This window comes from Anguilla anguilla, chromosome 6 (assembly GCF_013347855.1).
Source record: "Anguilla anguilla isolate fAngAng1 chromosome 6, fAngAng1.pri, whole genome shotgun sequence".
Lineage (NCBI taxonomy): Eukaryota > Metazoa > Chordata > Actinopteri > Anguilliformes > Anguillidae > Anguilla > Anguilla anguilla.
In genome coordinates this window covers 31387251-31411560 of record NC_049206.1, presented here as the reverse complement: position 1 = coordinate 31411560, position 24310 = coordinate 31387251, and the positions used below count along the sequence as shown (strand labels likewise).

The following is a 24310-nucleotide window of genomic DNA, read 5'->3' as shown; positions in this document are numbered from 1 at the left end:
AGAAATCTTATTCTCCATTTAATCTGTAAATTGACTGTAAGCTTAGCGTTGTAACTAGGTAGTTGTTTCGTAGGTGACTTAACTCGTCTTAACTATTGCTTGTATTTTTGCATAGACTGCGTTGTTGCTGTTCTTGTTTGTGTTAGTGTTAATCAGTTTAACCTACAGGGTCCAAGTTGAACTATGTGGTTGTTCCCTGCACTTGGAACGGTACTTCTCTCTAGGGTTTTCGACACACTTGTTCCTGATTATGATTCTACACTTTGTTGCACATCGCTCTGGATAAGAGCGTCTGCCAAATGCCTGTAATGTAATGTTATGTAATCTTTCGTAGCAACAAAATAAACCCGGCATTAGCCCTAAAATATGCCAATACAGCAGTGACAACGCTGCTCACTGAATAACGAAATAAACGAGACAATTTTTTAAAAATTATACCATGTCATTCTACAGTCAATATCTGGAACTAAACATTGAATCTTACCATTGGTTTTACGTGTAGAGATGTCCCTTTTGCGAATGAGTGGTCATATATTGTCTTGGACAATCCGTTTGTGAAATATACGCGCATCTGTGACGCCTGGGTCGGCTATCTTCAATAATAGTTGTGCGTAATACCACACCCGTTGCTTACGGCGTTGTCGCCCTTTTTAGTGCAATTTGGCTTGATTGACAGTTCATTTATTCCGTAGGTGAGAGTATAAGCTTTCTAACGATGTATAACATGTCTGATTTTGCTTTTGGAATAGCGTTTTATAGGTCAGCGTAACCAAAAATTTTCTCATCTGCCAATGTCTAAATAAATAAAACGATAGGCTGCTCTGCGCGTAGGTCGCGACTTGATATCTCGTCTTTTGTTTCGTTTTTTCTCAATGTCAGATTTATTATTTGAAATGTGTATTTATGTGTTATTATTCTATCTGTCTCTGAGGCGCTCTGAAATGTCCATTCTCTGCGAAGCTGAGCAATGGATTGGAATCTGTGTCTGACGTACTGTTGCACGGTATACCAAAACTTCAGCACTTTTTCGGTACTTAAAAAAATAAAAATAAAAATAAACGGTTCGCTATTAGAATTTTCCGACGTTCGGTAGTTTTGTGTCAAATGTAAAAGCCAGGGAACTGTGTATCCCGCATTACTGATTGAGAGGATGAAAAGTGTAATTTGTCAGAATCTTCGCTAGATGGCAGTAGTAACTAAGGTTGGCAAGTGAGGTGCCCTGCGCTTCTGCATTATTCGTGGTTGATACAGCGCAGGCTTAGACTCAGTTCACTTCAGTAGCAACAGCTGTTCTAATTTGTAAATATTTTATTATAGGAAGATGCTGTATTGTTATTGAAATATGCTCTTTTTAGATCTATTTTAAAGTGAAATACCTGTTTAAAGGTAATTTACTTTACAATTGTTTAATTTTTGAAATATATTTAATATAGTTTTCTATGGATTAGTGTTGTAACACTACAGTCCTATGCTTATTGATATGTTGAACAGGCTTCAACTTAAAGGTTGTTAATAAACCAGGTTTTTAATAAACCGTGAATTCGAAAATGAGGTCACCCCTTGTGGACATTACGTTTGTGATCTATTAAGGTAATTTCAGTATCGTTAGGTACAGTGTTTTGGATCAGTATTGTTTCAGTATCAATTATCGTGTTACTAAACCTGGTATTGGTATCAAAGTCAAAATTTTGGTATTGTGACAACACTAGTTTGACGCCTTTTTTAGTTGCGGCACTGAAACACTGCAGCTGTGCATACACTCCGGGCCATCTAAGTGTTACGACATGCCATCTAAGTGTTACGACATAGTAAAGGCCTTTACGGGAAGCGGCCAGGACACATCCATGGGGACGCAACTAAGTCATCCGGCAGCGTCTCTTAGCACAAAATTGGCCATAAGTCATCAATCTTTTATACAATCATCATGATATTCAGTAGATATGTTGGGTGAAGGCATATGACCGCGAGGAAAAAGCCATTTTAAAATTGCTCCATAGGGGGAGCGACGGTGCCAATGCTTGGACCCCTCCCAACGCCACTTGCGGCTTTAATCTTATATTTGCAACGTTACCTATCAATATGCCAGCTTACGTCAGTGTTAGCTAGCTAGTTGTCAATGAATGAACTATGGTATCTGATAGTATGATACTTAGCTAGCTAGTTAATGGCTGTCGGTGCACTTTTTGAATGTGATGTTCACGGAACTTAGAAAACTACCTGGCGATAGCAGCACTCGGTTGCTAAGCAGGGAATTAATGTGACTCCCCATGTTGCAGTGTTAGTATTTTAGCCAATGTTTTGTGTAACGTTATGGACACGTCTTGTAAAATCACAAGTTTGTTTCAGCTATCGATATCTCTTTTTACCGTTAGCTCCCCCTCAATATTTAGAACATGTGCATATGTTCCCCTGAATTTTGTGTTTTCCTTTACATTTCCACCATAAATTGATGCAGAAAAGGCACAAGTTGGTGCATAAAAATTAACCAGAATGCAGGAAATTAAGTGTTTGATGCTCAAAATTTTCGGGGGGAGGACCCCCAGACCCCCATACCCCCGCCTTCATGTGTCCCCCCCAATGTTCAAACGAAACCCACTGGTTGCTATTGTAGTCTTACAAAAAATTATTGAGCTCTATACCTGACCATTTGTCTCATTGGGAAGCTGTTACAGTGTGTGGTGTGTGGGAATGTGTATTGAGAATGAAGTTAAGACACAGAAAGCAACTTAAAGCTAACCTCAATTGTTCAAACCTATGAACACGTAGAGATGTCTTTTTTAAGACTGAGTCATCATATATTGTCTTGGACAATCCGTGAAATATACGCGCATTTGTGATGCTTTGGTATGTTCTAAAATAGCTGTGCGTAATACCACACGTTGTTTACGGTGCTGTCACCCTTTTAGTACTATCTGGCTTGATTTATTTGGCATGTGCACGATGGGCTTAATTTGTCACCCAATTGTATATTACTGAATACAAGCACAATATTTTTAATTGAGATACTAGATACTGTTTACCTTTAACTGTTATTAAACCTTTGAAGGATACATGGCACTGTTCTAGTTTTTTCAATATCAGGTTTTTAAAACCCTTTGAAGAGTAGGTTTTTTGGAATGTTTTTTCAAAATTGGCTTATCTCTAGGCACTCTCCCAAGAGCCAAATCTGTGAAGTGCTGAAGAGATTGATGATCTCAGGACACTAGTTTCTCCTGTTTCAGCCAACAGCTTTAGCTGGCTTCTTGTTCACTCCCTTCCTACAATTTCCCTTCTCATCCAGTTGCTCAGTTTAGTAGGACAGCCTGATGTTGGTGGTGTTTGGGTTGTATGATAGTTTTCCCATTTTATTGCAATAGATTTAACAGTGCTCCTGCAAAGGTACACAACTTTGTATTCTTACGGTACAGTACAACCTCCAGCTTCTTGTCTACGAAAAATGTCACCTTAAGTTCTATGGGCAGTTCTTTGGTCTTCATGACAGTGTGACTGATCTGATCTGCTGTTTCAGTTGTTAGACCTTGCAAGGTCAGTATTATGTATTCTGCAGCCATACATTTGAACACAGATGAATTTGAAATCGACGTAGTGTACTTTGGTAATGTATTTAATGTGATCTCTCTAGAAAATGGAATGCACCTGTCTAAAGTTAACTTAATACAAAGGGGAATATACTTATCATTTAAGTAATTTAGACAGTTACTCTCAAATTATAGAGACTTACATATGCCGAAGTGTACAATTCCATAGAAATATATATTTATGTTGAATTTGCACAGTAAAAGGAGTAATAACCATAAGTGGTGTGAAATATTTCTGAACGCGCTGTACCTACGTACTGTATACACCTTTAGATCTCGGTGCCTTCAAGTACAGATATGAATGAATTGTATGTTTGTCTGATCTACTTGTATGTTTGTTGGTTACTGTTCAATTGCCTTTCTTTTGTAAATGCATCTGTGTTTCAGAAATTATCCGGGTCGGGGACAACAAGAAGATCCACCACATCGACCTAATTGCTTCAGAGCAGCTGCTTGCTGTCATCTCGGGCCGTAACCGCCATGTGCGCCTCTTCCCCATATCTGCACTGGATGGGCATGAGACTGATTTCTTCAAGCTATCTGAGACAAAGGGCTGCCAAGTACTGGCATCTGGTCCCATTCGACATGGGGCCATAACCTGCCTGTGCGTTGCCATGAAGCGGCAGGTAATCTGCTATGAGCTTAACAAGAGTAAGGCCCGTCACCGCAAGCTGCGTGAAATCCAGGTTCCCGGTGCTGTCCAGTGGATGGCTGTGCTGAGTGAGTGGCTGTGCATTGGCTACCAGGCTGGCTTTGTTCGCTACAATCTACACACTGAGGCAGCACCAGTAAGCCTACTGCACCCGGAGGACCACACCCTGGCTTTCATTAATCAGCAGGGGCTGGATGCCATTTGCGCAGTGGAGATCTCCAGCAAGGAATTTCTGCTCTGCTTTAGTTGCCTGGGGATTTATGTGGACTGCCAGGGCCGCAGGTCACGCCAGCAGGAGCTAATGTGGCCCGCCATTCCCACTGCCTGCTGTGAGTCACCACCGTTTATACCCCTCCACTATAAGCCTGGCAAAAAGCAGTGCAGTTCACAGAAACAAACCCATCCTCTTCTTGAAATATAACCAATATTGTGTAACCAGTTATATCAATTCAGTGAAGGTGGGTCCTAACTGAAGACAGTCATTTAATTATTCACACTATAATAGGGAAGTGCAAAAAAAGTGAAAAAAGTGTCAAATATGCAAACTGCCCACTGAGTCTAAGCTGACATGTGCCTGGTATTCCTATTGCTGCATACATGTAGTACTCTTCCCAAATGGTAAGGTGAGGGTATCTTCAGATCTCTTAAGATGTGACTGGTATGGTTTTGAGTCTAAACTAGTCCTAATCCTAGAGTTGGAACTATTCAGCATTGGTGTTTAATTTTGGTTGAATTTAATCGTATGCATGTCTGAAGGCCTGTGTTTTCCCCTGTTTATAAGGCTTCATAGGTTACATGAGTTAATGCATATTGTATGCCAAAGGCAAATAGCATACATGTACTGGATGGTAATGTCAGCTATACAAGCAGGTTGACAGTTTCAGCATACTTAGGCCTACAATAATAGCCTCCTGTTATATTGTGTATGAACCATTTGTGATCACCTCAAACATAATGTGAACATAAAGAGAAGAGTGTACACTGTTTGTAATGACATTTTGTAATGACTGTTTTACCTTTAATTCAGTAAGAAATGAAAAATGTTACAATTGTGCCAGTTCTCCCTGACATAGGCTGCAGTATATATACAAAAATGATTTTCAGCAAATTTAACCATTTGTTTTCCCCTCACATTCATTTATCCTTGTGGGCCAAATGCTCAGCTCTGTGACTTAATTTTTTAACACCATATTAGTTCCTTGTCACTGCTGTGCGTGTAGTGACAAACTGCAAGCGCTGCGGTAACAAGTCCACAAATTGCACCCCGAACTGGTTAAAGCTTGAATGATTCACATGATTAAGCAAAATAATGTTTTACTTTTACACACATTCAGTTTTAAGACAATATTTAAAAAAAAATTGTCCCTCAAATATTGGGGATGCCAAAGCTCCTCAGCACCCACAGAGCTGACAGCTATGTGCACAGTTGAATGGTAAAAAAAAAAAATAATAATTAGTACAAGTGGAGAAAAGAAGAATCTATTTGCGTATAGTTTCTGTGTCTTCAGTCATTTCTTAAGAAGCAAATTACCTTTTGATTTTTATAATCATCAGGTTTGCTGAAGGACTCTTTCTACAAAATCTGTCTCCACATCACTTGACTGTTGTATTGAAAGTGTTAATGTGTACTAAAAGTCAGGGGTTTGTCTTCATTCAGACTGGAAAAAGTATCCATGTGTGACCTTTTTTGTCCTCAGGCTACAATGCCCCCTACCTGTCAGTGTACAGTGAGAATGCAGTGGATGTGTTTGACATTAACACCATGGAATGGATCCAGACTATACCACTAAAAAAGGTAAAAAATAAATAAATAAATAAAAAGGTTTTCCCGTGTGTGCACATACTCATTCAGACACATGATTACAGATGCATTGTGTGTTTTGTGCCTGACCCTGGTCATCTCCTGCAGGTGCGGCCCCTAAACACTGATGGCTCCCTCAACCTCCTGGTCCTTGAGACGATCCGCCTCATTTATTTCAAAAACAAGATGGCAGGTATGAAAGTTAAGTGAAAGGCCACACAAAGTAATGTATGAGATGAAGCATATGAACAAATCATTTTCAGGACCAGTGGGAGGAAGAAAACATTGTGTTTTATATATTAATGTCCAGAGCCCATCAGAACAGATTGGCATGAAGTTGCATTCTAATCTTAGTTCTGGGAAACATTTCTGAGATAATATTATTCTTAGTATAGTGAAATGGCAATGCTAACATTCTTCCAAAGGTGAAGCCACTTGTCAAGGGCAATCAAATTGTCAGCTAGCTAGATACCTATGGAAGACCAGATATTATTATATTTAGCTTCTATACCTGCTGTAGTTTCATAAAATATATTTGATCAGAAACCACTTTAAATAGTTAATTTAGATGTTTTTATACCAGCTGTGTCAAGTATAACCAAGCACAAAATTACCTTTGACAGCCATTTTCTCTAAAGTACATATTTCCTGTATGAAAAACATTTTTCCCCTATTGAGAGTTCAGTCATCCAATCCCCCAAACAACTCAAAACAATAGAGTCAATACCAACAGGAGAATACACTGTTTGACAGTGGCAGGGAAATTTGGCACATTTCACTTGGGACCCCACCCACATAATCAGCTGTGCTGCTCATCCCACCAATGTATAATCCTTACAAATATATATATATATTGTTATTTCTATTGTATGCGGTACAATAACAAAAAACTTGAGTTATTAAACAGATTTTTTTTTTTTAATTCAGACTTAATCCACTGAGAAATATGCAAACAATCAATTTATAATTGAATAAATACTCAATGAAATACATAAATATCTATTAATCATTTTATGTCCCTTTTATTTCATAGTGTTGTTTTTTACCAAAGGACACTTTGCACATTGGCTCTTTTATTAATTTTCTTGCATATTTTTTTTCTGTGTATTTATTTCTAGGAATATTTATTTCCACATTTATTTCAACGCATATTTTTTTTAAACGGCCTCTCAGTCAAGATGGATGGGCAGGGTCAGCTATGAAGAATTTGACGGGGATGTCTGTATTGTCAAGGGTACTTATCCTCCCAGCAATGTCCCTTATGTCAACTAGTGCTGCAAAGAATTACATATTTTTATTAATATGTAAGTAAATTTTTCAGTTTAGAGCTGAATGGATCTGCTTCAGGAACTACAGTGCGTGCACCAGTGTGCACTACCCTATCTAACAGGGAGCACGATAAATTTCCCTTTCTAAACAGGACGAATACCAGTAAGCCCCCCATTACCAAGAAGCAGATCCAAACAGCAGATGGTGCCAGGGTGGTGGAGGGTGAGCGGAGTTATGTGCAGTAGCAGCGAAGCATGCAAAGGCAGCACTGGAGGCTGACTGTTAAAAATTAAAAAGGTGCTCCATTGGTGATGTGTATATTTGGCTGGATGGGTATGAGAAAATGTGTTGTGTGTATGTGATTGGTTGATTATGGAAACACAGGAGAATGTGATTGCTTAGGCTGACCATGGCCAGCTGCAGCAAAAGTTTCTTGGCAGAACTTGCTCTGCGCATTCGATGCGCGTGGCTCATATCCCTTAACTCAACGAAGTCCGCTATGTTTCCTGGTACATAATGATGCTCAACTCACGGTAAAGGCAGTCAATTGTCAAGGATTATCCAGTCCAGTGTTAGGGCCTGCTCCTATCATGTTGACAGATGGACTGGGCCATTCTGAAATAAAGACACTTTGAAATAAGTACAAATAGAAATAAGTACACAAGGAAACAAATATGTGTTGAAATAAATTTGCAAGTAAATTAATAAAAGAGCCAATTGTTAAGAGCCAAGTGTCCTTCAGAAATAGAGATGTCATGACATTAAGAATTAATTAATAAATAATTAGCATTTACTTAATTGCTTATTTATTTATTTCATTATTTTCATAACATAACATAATAACAAGAACAATGCTCGCCATTTTCCAGGCTAAATTAGTGCTCTGATTACCTACAGACTAGGTAGTATCTAACAGTATATCAAGCCTAGTCTTGAATGTGCCTAGAGTTTCGGCCGCTACTACGTGACCTAGCAGGCTATTCCACATATTGACTACTCTGTGTATGTAATACTTCCTAATGTCAGTACGGAATTTACCTTTTGCTAATTTCCATTTACATCCCCTCATTCTACTAACAGAAAGCAACCTGAAGAATCTCTTGTAGTTCACTTTGTTGATCCCCTTTATAAAATCACCCCTGAATCTCCTTTTACTAAGCCTGAAGAGATTAAGCATTTTAAGTTTTTCCTCATAGCTTTTTATCTTTCATACCAGGAATCAATAGAGGAAAACTAAATGCAGAATGTTCGCTAAGTGGTTCAGTTACTTCTATGCTACAAATTCTGTTTGGCTCATTACATAGCACGTGATCCAGAATTGATTACTCACTGATTGACATACTGTACCAAAAAAATGGTCATTTATGAAAATGCTTCCTGATTTTTCCTTGTCCTGTCATCAATTCCCGATTAATAACAGGGTAATTGATGTCACTCATAATAATAGTTTCACATTTCTTTTTGTTTTATGTTTCCAAAGAGCATTGAGTTCACACTACTGTCTGAAGCTGGCGCCCAGTAACACATGCCTACCGTAAGGCCCTTTTCCCCTATGAGCTTTATCCAAATATCCTCACTAGGCTCCCCTCTTACTGGATCTATTTTTCCCATTGAGTTTGTACCCCTCTATATTATATTCATCCCCATCCTTCTCCCTAAGGTATGTTTCTGTAATCCCAGCTGTGTCATAGCCCCCACTATTCATAGTAGTTTATTTTTCATACTTGTAGCATTAAAACAGACATTTCAGATTATTACTTTACTCTACACATCCTCTCCCATTCCTTCACCCCCCACCGTCCTACGTCACCCTTACTACAACTTTGCTGTGTGAACAGACTATGCTGTCTACCTCCCTAATAATTGAGTCCCCCACTATCACCAACTTCCGTTGCCGGGAGGATATGGCTATCTGGGTGCCCAGTGGCTCATCAGTCCTCCCACTCTCAGGGTCAAGACCCAGATCAAATCTCTGCAAGGTCTGGAATTGTTTGGACACCACAACCTCTGGAGATGTTGCTCCTGTGTGGTGTGCACACCCTTTTCTATATACATTTATAAACAAATAAATAAATAAGGAACTTTTACTGTATCTAACGTTAATTGTTGAATAAATTACACAAAAAAAGTACACGGTGTGGAATCACTCTGGTTATCATCAACTAACTTAGCTAGATTTTACTAAATAGCATTGACTGATGGAACCCCTGTACTAGGAAGTATTTTATTTATATCTCAAAACAGAATACCACCAAGATTTATCTGGAATCAGATTATAATAAACTGCAGCTAAGATTAGTATGTAACAATAAGGGAAAACTATCTAACTACAATAATATTTTGCTCAAATGAGGTTGAAAAACCATGAAAACAACTCAGGGCAGCAAGAAGGTGGCTGAATTATTTAACTGGCTGGTTTCCTAGCTGAGTACTTAAGGGAGGAAAAAAAAGTGGAAAATCCCGTCTCCCCATCCCCTAACGGCAGCAAAGATTTTCACCTTAGAAGCAAAACTGTCTTACCACACTCATAATATTAGTTAAACAAAAACACAAACTAATATCAGATACACACTTGAACAGGCAATATAATCCTATAACAGACTTTTCCAAACACCACCAGACTCCTTTCCCTCACTCTTTCTGGCACAGACAGGAAGTGTGTGTCAGACACAAGCAATCGAGCAGTTGTGCAAGAAAGGAGCAATGAGCAAGAGAGCAGCCAATGCAATTAAGATGAACATGAGATGTTGAACATGTCATTTCAAAACCATGGAGTTGGACCAACCCCCCCCCCCCCCCCCCCCCCCCCATTTGCTGCTGTAATAGCCTCCATTCTTCTTGGACGGCTTTCCAGTAGATTTTAGAACGTGACTGCGGGGATTCGCTTCCATTCAGCCTCAAGTGTATTCATGAGTTTTGGCACTGATGTTGGGAGTAAGGCCTGGCTCGCAGTCTGCGCTTCCAATTCATAACAAAGTGTTTGATGGGGTAGAGGTCAGGGCGCTGTGTAGACGAGTCAATTTCTTCCCCACCAAGCCCAGCAAACCATTTCTTTATTGACCTTGCTTTGTGCATGGGGGCATTGTCATGCTGGAACAGGAAAGGGCCTTCCCAAAACTGTGGCCACAAGATTTCCCTTCACTGGCACTAAGGGGCCTGCCCAAACCATGAAAAACAGCCCCAGGCCATTATTCCTCCTCCAAACTTTACAGTTGGAACTATTCGGGCCAGTACCATTGGCACTATGCATACCGCCAAACCCAGATTCATCCGTCAGACTGCCAGATAGTGAAGCATGATTCATCACTCCAGAGAACGCATTGTCCAATGGCAATGTACTTTACACCACTCCAGCCGATGCTTGGCATTGTGTATGTTGATCTTAGGCTTAGGTACGGCTGCTCGGCCATGGAAACCCATTTCATGAAGCTCTTGACAAACAGTTCTTGTGCTGACGTTGTTTCCAGAGGTAGTTTGGAACTCTGTAGTGAGTGTTGCAACAGAGGAAAGATGACGCACTACAGACTTCTGCACTCGGGGGTCCCATTCTGTGAGTTTGTGTGGCCTACCACATTGTGGCTGAGCTGTTGTTGCTCCTATATGTTTCCACTTCACAATAACAGCACTTATAGTTGACTGGGGCAGCTCTAGCATGGCAGAAATTTTGACTTTTTGGAAAGGTGGCATCCTATGTCAGTGCCACATTGAAAGTCACTAACTTCTGCGGTATGACCCATTCTACTGCCAATGTTTATTAATTGAGATTTCATGGCTGTATGCTTGATTTTATGCACCTGTTAGCAGTAGGCGTGGCTGAAATAGCCGAAACCACTAATTAGAAGGGGTGTCCACATACTTTTGGAAATATAGTTTATATATATATATGTATATAAACTGTAGGTAATTGACTCAACACAGGAAATGTATGGTAACATGAAATGTGTGGAGTTGTGAAAAATAGAGTTTGACTTTAGCCTAGGTGTATGTAAACTTTTGGCCTCAACTGTATGAATAGCTGGTAACATTTGTATTTTTATTATATAAAAAGTAAAAACAACACATAACCTATTAGAATCGCGGTATTCACATTGGATTTACGTTGTCTTGAAATGGGTCTATTGCATGGAATTTTAAATCTTAAATCCTCATCTCCAGTTTGATCTCTTAAACCATCATCTCCATCAGTTTAATAAATTATGGCTTGAAGTGGATCTTCTACTGATAACGTTTTTTGGAGGCATGTTTTTGAAGTATTATACATTGAATGCCATGTCTTCTTGGTGCTCTGTGTGTGTTTTAAGCAGGTACTACTGGTGAATAAACAGCCTAAATTTACCTAAATGTAGGCTTGGTTATCACATGCAACCCTTGTTTTACTGTCAGTCAATTCAATATTTTTGAGAATCACATGTCTCCCCAGCATAACAGAAAAGACAATGATCCTACATTCAGAAAAAGGAGTTATTTGACTGAGATTAAAGGTAGTGCTTTATGACGCCAAATGACGTCATCCATGTTCAAAGAGTTAATGTTGATTGTGATCATGATGATGCTTTTGATAATACAGAGGGAGATGAGCTTGTCGTTCCTGAAACGTCAGATAACAGCCGAAAGCAGATGGTACGCAACATCAGCAACAAGAGACGCTTCTCTTTCCGTGTGCCTGAGGAGGAGCGGATCCAGCAGAGGAGGTCTGTTCCCATGCCCTCCACTCATTTAAATGCACTGCATCAGTAACACTTCCGACACACTAAAACACAGTCTATCACAAAGAAATGCCCTGTTAATGGAATATACTGAAGCATGGTCTATTATACATAGACAGACTTGTCTCACTTAGACTGTCTGAAATGCATAGGCTCACTGTTTCTGATTGCCTTCTGGTTGGTCCTTTCCCTGTTCCTGCAGAGAAATGCTGAGGGATCCAGAGATGAGGAACAAGCTCATTTCAAACCCCACCAACTTTAACCATGTGGTCCACATGGGGCCTGGCGATGGCATTCAAATTCTCAAAGACCTGCCAATGGTGAGGGTGTCTTCATGCCAAATACCCAAGCCATGATGGCACTGCCCCACACAGGGTAGTATTTGCTACACACGGACCTCACATTGCTCAGCCACCCTCAGCATTAACCACTCATCTCATTTGCATTGATTTTCAGCTCTCACGGCACAGACCTTGCCTGTTGTCAAAGCTGTAATTGCACAGTGCCTGAGGACGTTTTTTCTAACGTACAGTATGTGTGCATATTGCGTATGCTGGTGTTTGTGAATGTGCCATATTGATTATCTGTTGGTTTGTACCCTAGCTTGGTGTTTGTTTTCTACACTTGCTCAGTCTGTGACAGATGTCATTACATATTGTGCGCATTGTGTGTACATATTGTGTATATTGTGCTCATTAGAGATTATACAAAACTTAGTATTCCACACTTGGAGAAACATGGATATTTACTGAATGATTTGAAGTGACAACCTAACCAGTCAACTTGAGATAGTGAGTTCTGCAAATGTACTGTATATTGTCAGTCGGCTAGCTGGGTTATCTAAGGTGAGCTGACTGATCAGTCAAGAGCCTCCTTTAGAGCTCTTTGTCCACAGCTTTGTGTGGTTCCCAAATGTGTTTCAAATGAATACATTTAGAATCAGGTTATGTTAGTGGATGTTCATGATGTCCTGTTAAATAAATAATTATTTCATCAAATGTGAACAAGTATTAATCAATTTGTTTTTTTTAAGTAGAGTGGAGAGGCGTGTCTTACTTTCTTCTTTTTTTTGTTGTCGTTGCTTTATTTCAGCAGAACGGGTGACATAGAGAAGAGATTACAGTTCAGGAAGTGTCATGTAACATTGAAGCCCTGTGTACACTGTGGGATTTGGATATGGCTTGAGAATCAGCTTCCCTACAGACTGCACCACACATCTTGACAGTCATTGGTTGTCTTAGTGTTAGGTTATTGTATGATTGCTATGACAGTATAAAGGCACTGATAATGACTTATATTAAAAACAGGATTTTAAATAGGCTGTAATGTAAAAGTAAAAATGGTAGAAATCAGTCCAGTGTGGTTATCTCTGGTTTGGTAAATTGAGTAGATTTTCCCTAAGAAAAGTAGCAACCAAACAGAAGTCTGGTCATTCAGTTGAGCTTACCCAGTATTTTAAATGTATTTAATGGAGAGATATTCCAATATTTTCACCTGCATTGGAAATGAAGGCTTTTCTGCTCAAACGATCCCACAGATATCAGTGGTGATTTTTTTTTCTTCTTGGAAGCATTTCTTGTAGCCTCTGAATTTTGGTTGTTAACTACCCTCCTTGTTTTTGTCTCCCTCTGCTGTGATTTGGCATTTGCATCTAACGCTCAGAACATCCGTCCCCAGGAGAGCCGAACTGTGTTCAGTGGGTCTGTGAGCATCCCCTCCATCACCAAGTCTCGTGGTGAACCCGGCCGCTCCATGAGTGCCAGCAGTGGTCTTGGCATACGTGAGTAACCACCAGAAACCAGCGTTCCCAAGGCAACACCGATAAATATACTCAGCTCCCTATTCTTAACATTCAACATTCTGTCTCCTTGCCATTGAAACAAAACCATTCCCATTTGAAACAACTTCCTGTTCAGTATTTTGAACGAAGAGAGAATGTAAGCAAGAAAGGAACAGATGATTTGGTTAGTCTATAGCATGTTGTCTATAGCAGTGGTGCAACTGTGGGTCTGTGGGTGAGATATCTATTGGGTCGTGAAGTCATTACACTAAACACCGCATTCCCGGGACGTTCTTGCCAATGGTCATTTATTTTTGAGAGCGTGACCCACATAATTCCTACCCGGCGCCAATTAACCTAACTGATTATAATAATTGTCCTTGATTCTCTTGCTTGGCCAGCAAGTAGGCCATTCAAACTTAGCTCACGGATGATATTTATTTGGTCATGGTATTGTGTAGGCTACAGCAGCAATGCAGCTTGGCCTGTATGATTAAAGTGTTTATATTCATTAATGCTGTTCTGTGTTTGTACAAATAAATGATTCATATAAAAAATTTAACTAGTTAAAATGCATTTTTTATTGTATTTGACAGTGTTTTTCATATGATCATATAAATGCCTGCTTTTACAAGACGATGCAGGACAACTATGTTAAATACAGAGTTTCTAAGTGCCACCATTGTAGCATAGGTCATACATTTAACAAGCACCCCCTCCCTGCAGTCTCAATCTACAACTATACCCCCCAAGCGTGAGACACTGGAAAATAGCATCTATCTGGGAGTTCATAAAACTATTCTTTCCTCAACAAAATTTTGTATTCCATCATAGCCACAAGATAAAGCCAACAATCGCCCCGAAGGTAGCCAGTACAGTGGTGAAAACGCTGCTCTCTGAATAGTAAAATAATTCTTGAGTAATTGTACCAGGTCTTTCTACTATTAATATCTGCAACTAAATATGGAATAAATATACAACCTTAACATTGGTTTTATGAGTAACGATGTCCCTTTCGTGACTGAGTGGTCATATTTTTCCTTGGGAAATCTGTTCGTGAAATATACATTCATTTGTGACTCATGGGTACCTTCTGAGATAGCTGTGCATAAAACCACACATGCTGTTTAAGGCGTTGTCGCCTTTTTTGTGCATTCAAGTTTTGATTGACATTTATTTTACCCAGTGGGTGACAGTATAAGCTTTCCAACTGTGTACAACATGTCTCATTTTACTTTACGCATTCAGCCTCTGCAATAGGAGTTAAAGACAAGTACCTGGCAAGACGTAATAATTGTGCTCCATCATTTTTTGGAAAATATTACCCTTGAGATCTTCTGAGCGTGGCTAAGGCATATGTTGTTGATAGACCTAGCTGATATTGACTTCTGGAGTAAGTCAAAAGAAGAGAGCAACAGTATTGATTTTATTGATGAGGAGAATGTCTATGAACACAAATAAGATTTCATCCTCGATATGTAAGTATTACTGCTCACAATATTTTTATTATATACATTATATTTGAGAATTGAGTGTCTTTAAATAGTTTAGCACTATTTTCTAATGAGGATATTTCACACTGTAGCATGAGCAGTTTTGTTGGTAGCTCAGTCGTGTTTATGTTTCATGCACCGATTTTACATGGAGCTTGAACATCGGAAAAACTTTTCTGCTGGCAAAGTATTCTTTTTAATGTCATCCCACCCCCATGCAACAAAACATTACATGCTATAGTGTACAGAAAAAGATACGAGAGTGAATGATTACACATTTAGGTATGTGTATCACAGTGTTTCACAATGTTTTTGTATTACATTACATTTATTTTGCTGACACTTTTATCCAAAGCGACGTACAATAAGTGCATACAGAATAGAGCCCAACCGATGCCAGATTTTTGGGTCCGATGCCGATCCCAATTTTTGAGAGTCCTAGCCCACCAATTACCGATGTTTTGACCGATATTTTGTCAAAAAGTGCAACATTTTCAAAGACAAAAAAATGTAAAAGATGATATTAAATTAAATATATATATTAACACCATCTTCAAGTGGTGTGAATTCAAAATAACTCCACACGTTGCTTTTACTCCTTTCTTTTCCAGCCATCAATAAAAAAATTATTTAAAAAAAATCAGTTTTCCAGTTTCAAACATGTATTTTTATGAATATTATTATTATTGTTGTTATTAATTTGTTATTATTATTTCTTAGTATTTATTCTCAATAATTGAATTATATTTTCTTATTTTATTCCTACTACATGATCTCAAAGAGTAAGACTTTCCCTAGCGGAGCTAATGACGGAGTGTAGCACAGTGGGTAAGGAACTAGACTTGTAACCGAAAGGTCACAGATTCGATTCCCGGGTAGGACACTGCCGTTGTACCCTTGAGCAAGGTACTTAACCGAAATTGCTTCAGTATATATCCAGCTGTATAAATGGATACAATGTAAAAAATGTTGTGTAAGTCGCTCTGGATAAGAGCGTCTGCTAAATGCCTGTAATGTAATGTTATGTAATGAGTGAATCAAGTGTAACGTTAGATGAAACTAAATTGGATGAAATACGTAACGTGAGGCTTGTCCGTAAGAATTAGGTGGTGAAAAAAACTACAATGCGCTTTCGTGCAGGTTACCCGCGCTAAGTGTTGGTTGATTCACTTCTCAAACAGCAATCCTTCTCTCATGTTATCACGACAAAGCTAGATAACATGGCTTAAAATGATCCATGTTAGAAGTGTTTTATTGGCGTTTTTACTGTCTGGTTAGCTTGCTACGATGACGCGTGACTAGATGACACTCGCTTGCAATAACGCGTTGGCTATTGACAAAGCATCATATAGTAGCTAATATCATTATCTCAGATAATAAAAAAACAAACGTGTGATGCATTCAATCACCATTTTATTTTGGCTGGTTATTTATTTGAGAATACAGCGATGTCCTCTGGAAATGTAGATCCTACGCTGCTTACGTGCTCACTGTCACTTCATAAAGGCTTGCTAGCCAGCTAGCTTGCTAAAGTGAACCAAATAAGTTAGCTAGCTCGCTCGCTTGATAATGAGGATTGATAAACATAGTGGTCGTATAAACGCATTTAATTAAAAACTTCCACTAAATATACATACCTTTATTGTGGCAATCAAATCTGTGCAGGCAAGTCTTGCAGTGGAGAATATTGGATGAGGCACGAGTGACAAACATCTTATTACCAAAGTAGCGCGTCAGCTGCTGCAGTTCACACTTGTATAAGAGCTCCCTCTACTGGATAATTCTAGTAAATAGCAATTACAATGTTCGAACAGACAAGTACAGATAAATAATCAATGTTTTTGATATACTTATTTATGTTTATTATACTTATTTAAAAATCGGGACACATCGGCTGCATAACTGCCGATCCCGATGTCGTCAAAAAAGTCAAATAATGGCCAATATATCGGCCAAACCGATATATCGGTCGGGCTCTAATACAGAAGGTCATTGGAACAACTATAAACACAGGTTTCGATAAGGTACAACACTCATTATGTAACAGTTATGTATAGCCATGAACACATTAAGTCCACTTCACACAGTAAGCACAGGCTAGGTCAGAGAGTAATGTTAAGTCAAACTACGAGACAAGAAAGTGAGCTACAACATCAAGATAACGATAGAAGCATAGTATAAGTGCTGGATGAAACTATACGTGTAACATGAAGGTGCTACAGGAATAAAGGATACAAGTGATAATATATTGGGAGTGCCATGCAGAGTTGTGAGAGTTAGTCCAGGTACACTCTGAAGAGATGTGTCTTCAGACGATGGCGAAGGTAGGTAATAACTGAGTGGTTTGTAGAGGAACAGGGAGTTCGTTCCACCACTGGAGAGCAAGGGTGGAGAAGCTCAGTTGTAGATTGAGAACCAGTCACCCGGATAGCAGGGTGTGCATGTCGCCGTGCTACAGCAGAACAGAGTGGTTGAGCTGGCGTGTAGGGTTGAATCATGTTCTGTAGGCAGGTGAGGGCTGTCCTGTTGGCTGCAGTGTAAGCCAGAGTCAGGGCTTTGAACCTGATCCTGGCGGCGACCGGTAGCCAATCGAGTGACCTCAGCAGAGGAGTGACGAGAGAGAAATTAGGAAGGTTGAAGTATGGCAGCAGCATTCTGAATCATCTGTAGATAGCACATGCTGGCTGGCTTGCAAGGAGGGAGTTGCAGTAATCAAGACAGGAGGTCACCATAGCCTGGACAGGTAGCTGGGTGTAGTACGTTGTCAAGTATGTTCGAATCCTTCAGATGTTGTACAGGTAGAATCTGCCGGACCGTGATGTTGTCTTGATGTGCTCCTTGAGGTCCAGCTGGTCAACCAGGATCACTCCCAGGCCCTTTTCAGAGTAAGAGGCAGTCACTGTGGTGCCATCGACAGTGATTGAGAGTTCCTGTAGTAGGGAGGTCTTGTAGGGGATGAACAGCAGCTCTGTCTTTTGTAGGTAAAGCTTCAAGTGATGCCTGGTCATCCAAGTTGAGATGTCAGCCAGGCAGGTAGATATTCTCTCATTGATCTTGTACTGCCCTTGCAGCACGTTCTGTTGTGCAAAGCTAGACATCCAGTTAACACTTAAAAGTCCTCCAATAAACACACAAGGCTTGACTTTTCTTGTATTTTACTGAAGTCTTGTTTTCTCTCTTTTGGTTTTTGTTTTTGTTTGTAAAACTGAAACATTACAGACAAAAGAACATAAATTAGTACACAAACACTAACATATGCATAGAAGGTAAGTATTGTACACGTAACTAAGTAAATACACAATTCCTGCCAAAGCATAAAGCAAGCACTGTACTGTACTGCAGGAAAAACACAACTCAATTACTACAACAGCTTCAATAAATATGCATTACAATGACCGACAACGAGCTGTATTTCTTTTGTGAAAGGTCATAGTCTAACATTTTACTGAAGTCTTGTTTTCTCTCTTTTGGTTTTTGTTTTTGTTTGTAAAACTGAAACATTACAGACATAAGAACATAAATTAGTACACAAACACTAACATATGCATAGAAGGTAAGTATTGTACACGTAACTAAGTAAATACACAATTCCTGCCAAAGCATAAAGCAAGCACTGTACTGTACTGCAGGAAAAACACAACTCAATTACTACAACAGCTTCAATAAATATGCATTACAATGACCGACAACGAGCTGTATTTCTTTTGTGAAAGGTCATAGTCTAACATCATCATGAAGAAGAAAGGCCTCTAACGTTAGTTAGCTAGCAGCCGCTGGCCATAAACATGGCTACCTCACAATTGCTACAGTATAGCTATAAACTGTATTCTGATTATTTGCTAAACTAGATCTAGCTAGCTAACATTAACGGATTTGACTGCCGCTTTTTGTGTTCCTCAGGGCGGTTAACGATATCTCTCTATCCGATTAATTACCTAGCTCCGTCATCTCCGTCTAGATTGCTAGTTAACAGAGCATATGTTTTACCAAAACAATAGATACGTTTCTAACATGACATTCCTTTAAAAAAATGCAAGTTTGCTAATTATTTACACATATTACTCACAGAAAAATAGTCTCCAAGGCAGAAGGGTATCAGAAATACATTCAGCAGAAAAATAAATCCAGCACTGTCTGTCTTGCCTGTCTGTGCTCAACTGAAGAATGTGCTTGACTGAAGAATTACCTCTGACCAGTACGTGGCAGCACACAATAAGAACCAATGCAAATTAATTAAATGTTTGTAACTTTTTAACTTTAACTTATTAAGTTCACTTTTTAACTTATTTAACTAATAACTTATTTTAATTATTAACTTAACTTTAAAGACAGCATAGACCTGTAGGGCAGAGGGAGGTAAAGAGAAGAAGAGTTGTGTATCATCAGTATAACTGTGATAAGAGAAGCCGTGTGAATTAATGACTGAATTATTTTTCAATGTTTAATCTTAAACCATCATATGCTTTATAAAGCATATATTTATATGCTTTACAACAGACGAAAAGCATTTTTTTTCATTTTTGGAAAGATCCAAGACATTTAGGCTATAGTTTTACCTATGGAATCTCTCAACATTTCATTACAAACTAAAAAAACAACTTATTTTTTTTCAATTTTAGCCAACATAATTGCATTTGTGGCACTTACTACAAATCGAAATGAGTATAAATGTCTTGTTCATTTCAGCCATTTTCCTAGTCTTTGTGATGCAGACATCTGGAGTAATAAAGCTTTAAATAGGGCACCTCCTAAATGGGCAAGGATTTACCAGATTTGTCATCTGCCCAAAAGCACACACCAGACTGGTCTGTATAGTAGGCTATTTGCTTTGTAAAAGCTTACATGAGTATTAAGAATCAACTTTCCTCATCGATTTGGACATGTTCCACAGCTCACTACATGGTTCAAGTTAAAAAGTTGAATGTTTGTGCCGTCTTTTTTCATAAATAAAGCCCAGTGCTTCATAATGTGGCTGGTCTCACATTACCATTGGAAATGCATTTCCTTGATTAAAATTAGTATGTGCAGAAAATACCTTGCACACACAGGGCATTTTTATTTACTGTTACCATTACTCTGCCCCTCTGTTTATTATACTGACTAGTTCGTATGAATGTAACATTGGACTGCTTGTTCTTTGGTTTAAATCTGGGCTTGAAAATTTAATTTTTTTTCAATCAATTCACTTTGCGCAGAATCGGAATTTTAATGTTTCTGTTCTTTTGTTCCGCCCACAATATAACTTTCCTGAACTGGTTAAAACAAAATAAAAAACCCACCTTGCTAAACAATGAAACCAACCTAGTAGCCTGTCTCAAAAACCAATTTGTGACCAGATTTTCAGCTGGCCAGCTCCTCCCACTTTTCAGCGGGGGTTCATTTTTCCCTGTCTTGTTAAAAGAAACAAAACTGAAATCAAACGCAACTCAAATAAAGAAACTCGCTCTCGGTGTGAGCTCCCATTCTCGGCCTCGAACTGTGGAAAGCAGCACACCGTTAAGGACCTGGGCTGATTAGCTAACGCAACCCAGATGATGTGCTCTCTCCACCAGCCGGTGCAGCCGAGACCAATCCGCTTCTCCAGCAGACCGAATGCTACATTTTGATATAGTGAACTGATGGAGGGAAATCCCGTTAGAAGGGATGAAACTATCAAACTGCTCACAGCAGGACAAGCAAATAATTTTATCTAGTCCAGGCTTTTACAAGGTTGCCCCGAGGTTATTAAAATATGGGCTTTAACAATTGAATTGAACATAAACCGATGGTAAATAAAGAGATAATAATTAGCATTGTATGCACTAACAAATCCACTGAGGTAACTTACACAGTAGTCTTGCATTAAATATGAAAATATCATGCAGCTTTATCATGACACAGTCAAGCAACAGCATGGCGGCTTGGGGATGTTGCAATAACATACACTGACTCATTTCCAGAAAGAAAACCAAAGGCATAGACAAAGAATCAGCATTCATACATTATGCCAAATACCACCACCATGATATAAATATAATGTGTCTTACCCTTGAAGGTCTTCTTCCACCTACCAAAAGCTGTCACAATAGACTATTGGCAAATTCCAGCTATTCTTGAATTATGACAAGGTCCTAATCATCCATAAATAAATTAAAGGCATTGCTATTCCATTGGTTTGTGTATACCTACTCATTGGCAAGCTAGCAGAAGTGGAATTGCTGGTAGTAGTTTTGGCATGTAGCAGCAGCAACTGAAATTAAAGCCGCAAGCGGCATTGGGAGGGGTCCAAGCATTGGCACCATCGCGCCCCCTATGGAGCGATTTTAAAATGGCTTTTTCCTCATGATCATATGCCTTCGCCCAACATATCTACTGAATATCATGATGATTGTATAAAATATTGATGGCCAATTTTGTGCTAAGAGTCGCTGTCGGATGACTTAGTTGCGTCGCCAGGGATGTGTCCTGGCCGCTTCCCGTAAAGGCCTTTACTATGTCGTAACACTTAGATGGGATGTAGTAACACTTAGATGGGATGTCGTAACACATATATGGCCCAGCGTGTATGTACAGCTGCAGCGCTTCCATGCTGTAACTAAAAAAGGCGTCACACTAGTGTTGTCACGATACCAAAATTTTGACTTTCATACCGATACCAGGTTTAGTATCACGATACTCGATACTGAAACAATATTGATTCAATACTCAGTACCTAACAATACTGAAAATACCTTCAAAGATCAGAAACCTAATGTCCAAAAGGGTTGACCTCATTTTCGAATTCACGGTTTATTAACAACCTGATTTATTAACAGCCTTTAAGTTGAAGCCTGTTCAACATATTAATAAACATAGGCCTATAGTGTTACAACACTAAACAATAGAAAAATATATTAAATATATCTCAATAATTAAACAATTGTAAACCAAATAATCTTTAAACAGGTCTTTCACTTTTAAATAGATCTAAAAACAGCATATTTTAATATCAATACAGCATCTTCCTATAATAAAATATTTCCAAATTGGAACACCTATTGCTACTGAAGTGAACTGAGTTGAAGCTTGCACTGTATCAACGAGTGAGTGCACAAGCGCAAGTCACCTCACTTGACAACCTTAGTTGCTACTGCCATCTAGCGAAGATTCTGACAAATTACACCTTTCATCCTCTCAATCAGTAATGCGTGAGGCACATTTCCCTGGCTTTTACATTTGACACAAAACTACCGAATGTCGGAGAATTCTAATACCGAACAGTTTCTTTTTTTTAAGTACCGAAAAAGTGCTGAAGTTTCGGTATACCGTGCAACACTACGTCAGACACATATTCCAATCCATTGCTCAGGTTAGCAGAGAATGCACATTTCAGAGCACCTCAGAGACAGATAGAATAATAATACACATTTCAAATAATAGATAGGACATTGAGAAAAAACGAAACAAAAGACGAAATATCAACTCGCGACCTGCGTGCTGCTCGTAGAGTAGCCTACCGTATTATTTACGGTGTAATATACTTATACTGGCATATAAGAAAATTTTCTGTTACGCTGACTGATAAAACGCTATTCCAAAAGAAAAATCTGACATGTTACACATCGTTAGAAAGCTTATACTCTCACCTACTGAATAAATGAATTGTCAGTCAAGCCAAATTGTACTAAAAAGGGCGACGCCATGAGCAACAGGTGTAGTATTACGCACAGCTATTTTTTAAGGTAGCAGACCCAGGCGTCACAAATGCGCGTATATTTCACAAACGGATTGTCCAAGACAATATATGACCACTCAGTCTCAAAAGGGACATCTCTACGCGTAAAACCAATGGTAAGATTGTATATTTATTCAATGTTTAGTCCCAGATATTGACTTTAGAATGACATGGTATAATTTTAAAAAACTTCATCTCGTTTATTTCGTTATTCAGTGAACAGCGTTTTCACTATTGACTACTGGCATATTTTAGGGCTAATGTCGGGTTTATCTTGTTGCTACGGAATATTACATTACATTACAGGTATTTGGCAGACACTCTTATCCAGAGCGACGTACAACAAAGTGTTTAATCATAATCAGGAACAAGTGTGTCGAAAACCCTAGAGAGAAGTACCGTTCCAAGTGTAGGGAACAACCGCATAGTTCAACTTGGACCCAGTAGGTTAAACTGATTAACACTAACACAAACAAGAACAGCAACAACGCAGTCTATGCAAAAATACAAGCAATAGTTAAGACGAGTGCATTAACTAAGTCACCTACGAAACAGCTACCTAGTTACAACTCTAAGCTTACAGTCAATTTAGAGATTAAATTGAGAATACGATTTCTCTCAGCATAATGACGGATTTAAAGACTAAACGAACTCACCCGATATTGTCTTCAAATGGATCCATGCCAAAGAAAAGTAATGATTCATCCTCTCAAAGCTTTTACTAACAAACTTTTAGTAGCAAAAAATGAAATATCAACTCGCCATCCATGCTACCTGCTTCCTACGCACAGAGTACCATATTATTTATTTAGACATTGGCAGAGTACAGCATAAATTGCGTCTTTTGTTTATATTCAGTATTAGCAATTGCAGCGAGAAACTACAGCTGTAGACACAAGATATTTTCTTATGTTATGGTAGCAACGGAACGAAGCGGACTATATATGTATTGCCATCATTGTTTCATTATACCAGCGTGTTTTCACGCGTTTGCACAAGCTCAAAACCTATCAATAAAATGGTTTAGCTATTTCTCAGCATAATGACAGATTTAAAGACTAAACAAACTCAACCGATACTGTCTTCAAATGGATCCATGCCAAAGAAAAGTAAATAAACGCTTTTACTAACTAACTTTTAGTAGCCTAGCATGCACTCTGGCTGGCACTGTCTTCCATTGCTTCCCCGACATTCAGACCCTCACCTCACTGATAAAAACTAGACCCTACGGTGTCGGATTACTTGCGTCGCCATGGATGTCGCTTGCCGTAAAGAAGTTTACTAGATGTCGTAACACTTAGATTTGGAGCTCCAGCTCTTCCGCACCCAAACTAATAA

At 39.0% G+C, this 24310-nt stretch overlaps 1 protein-coding gene across 7 annotated transcripts in view; it reads left to right on the top strand.

The window, feature by feature from the left end:
- LOC118229832 (serine/threonine-protein kinase MRCK alpha-like) overlaps positions 1–24310 on the top strand; it is a 375259-nt gene that overhangs the window by 329807 nt on the left and 21142 nt on the right. For 5 of the 7 annotated variants that reach the window (XM_035422277.1, XM_035422272.1, XM_035422276.1 and 2 more), the window contains 6 exons: positions 3966–4559; positions 5928–6025; positions 6140–6224; positions 11868–11991; positions 12209–12326; positions 13648–13786. In XM_035422277.1, the coding sequence (XP_035278168.1) occupies positions 3966–4559; positions 5928–6025; positions 6140–6224; positions 11868–11991; positions 12209–12326; positions 13648–13786 (1158 nt within the window). The remainder of the gene's footprint in view (positions 1–3965; positions 4560–5927; positions 6026–6139; positions 6225–11867; positions 11992–12208; positions 12327–13647; positions 13787–24310) is intronic. The other 2 variants (XM_035422274.1, XM_035422273.1) reach the window with 2 other exon arrangements.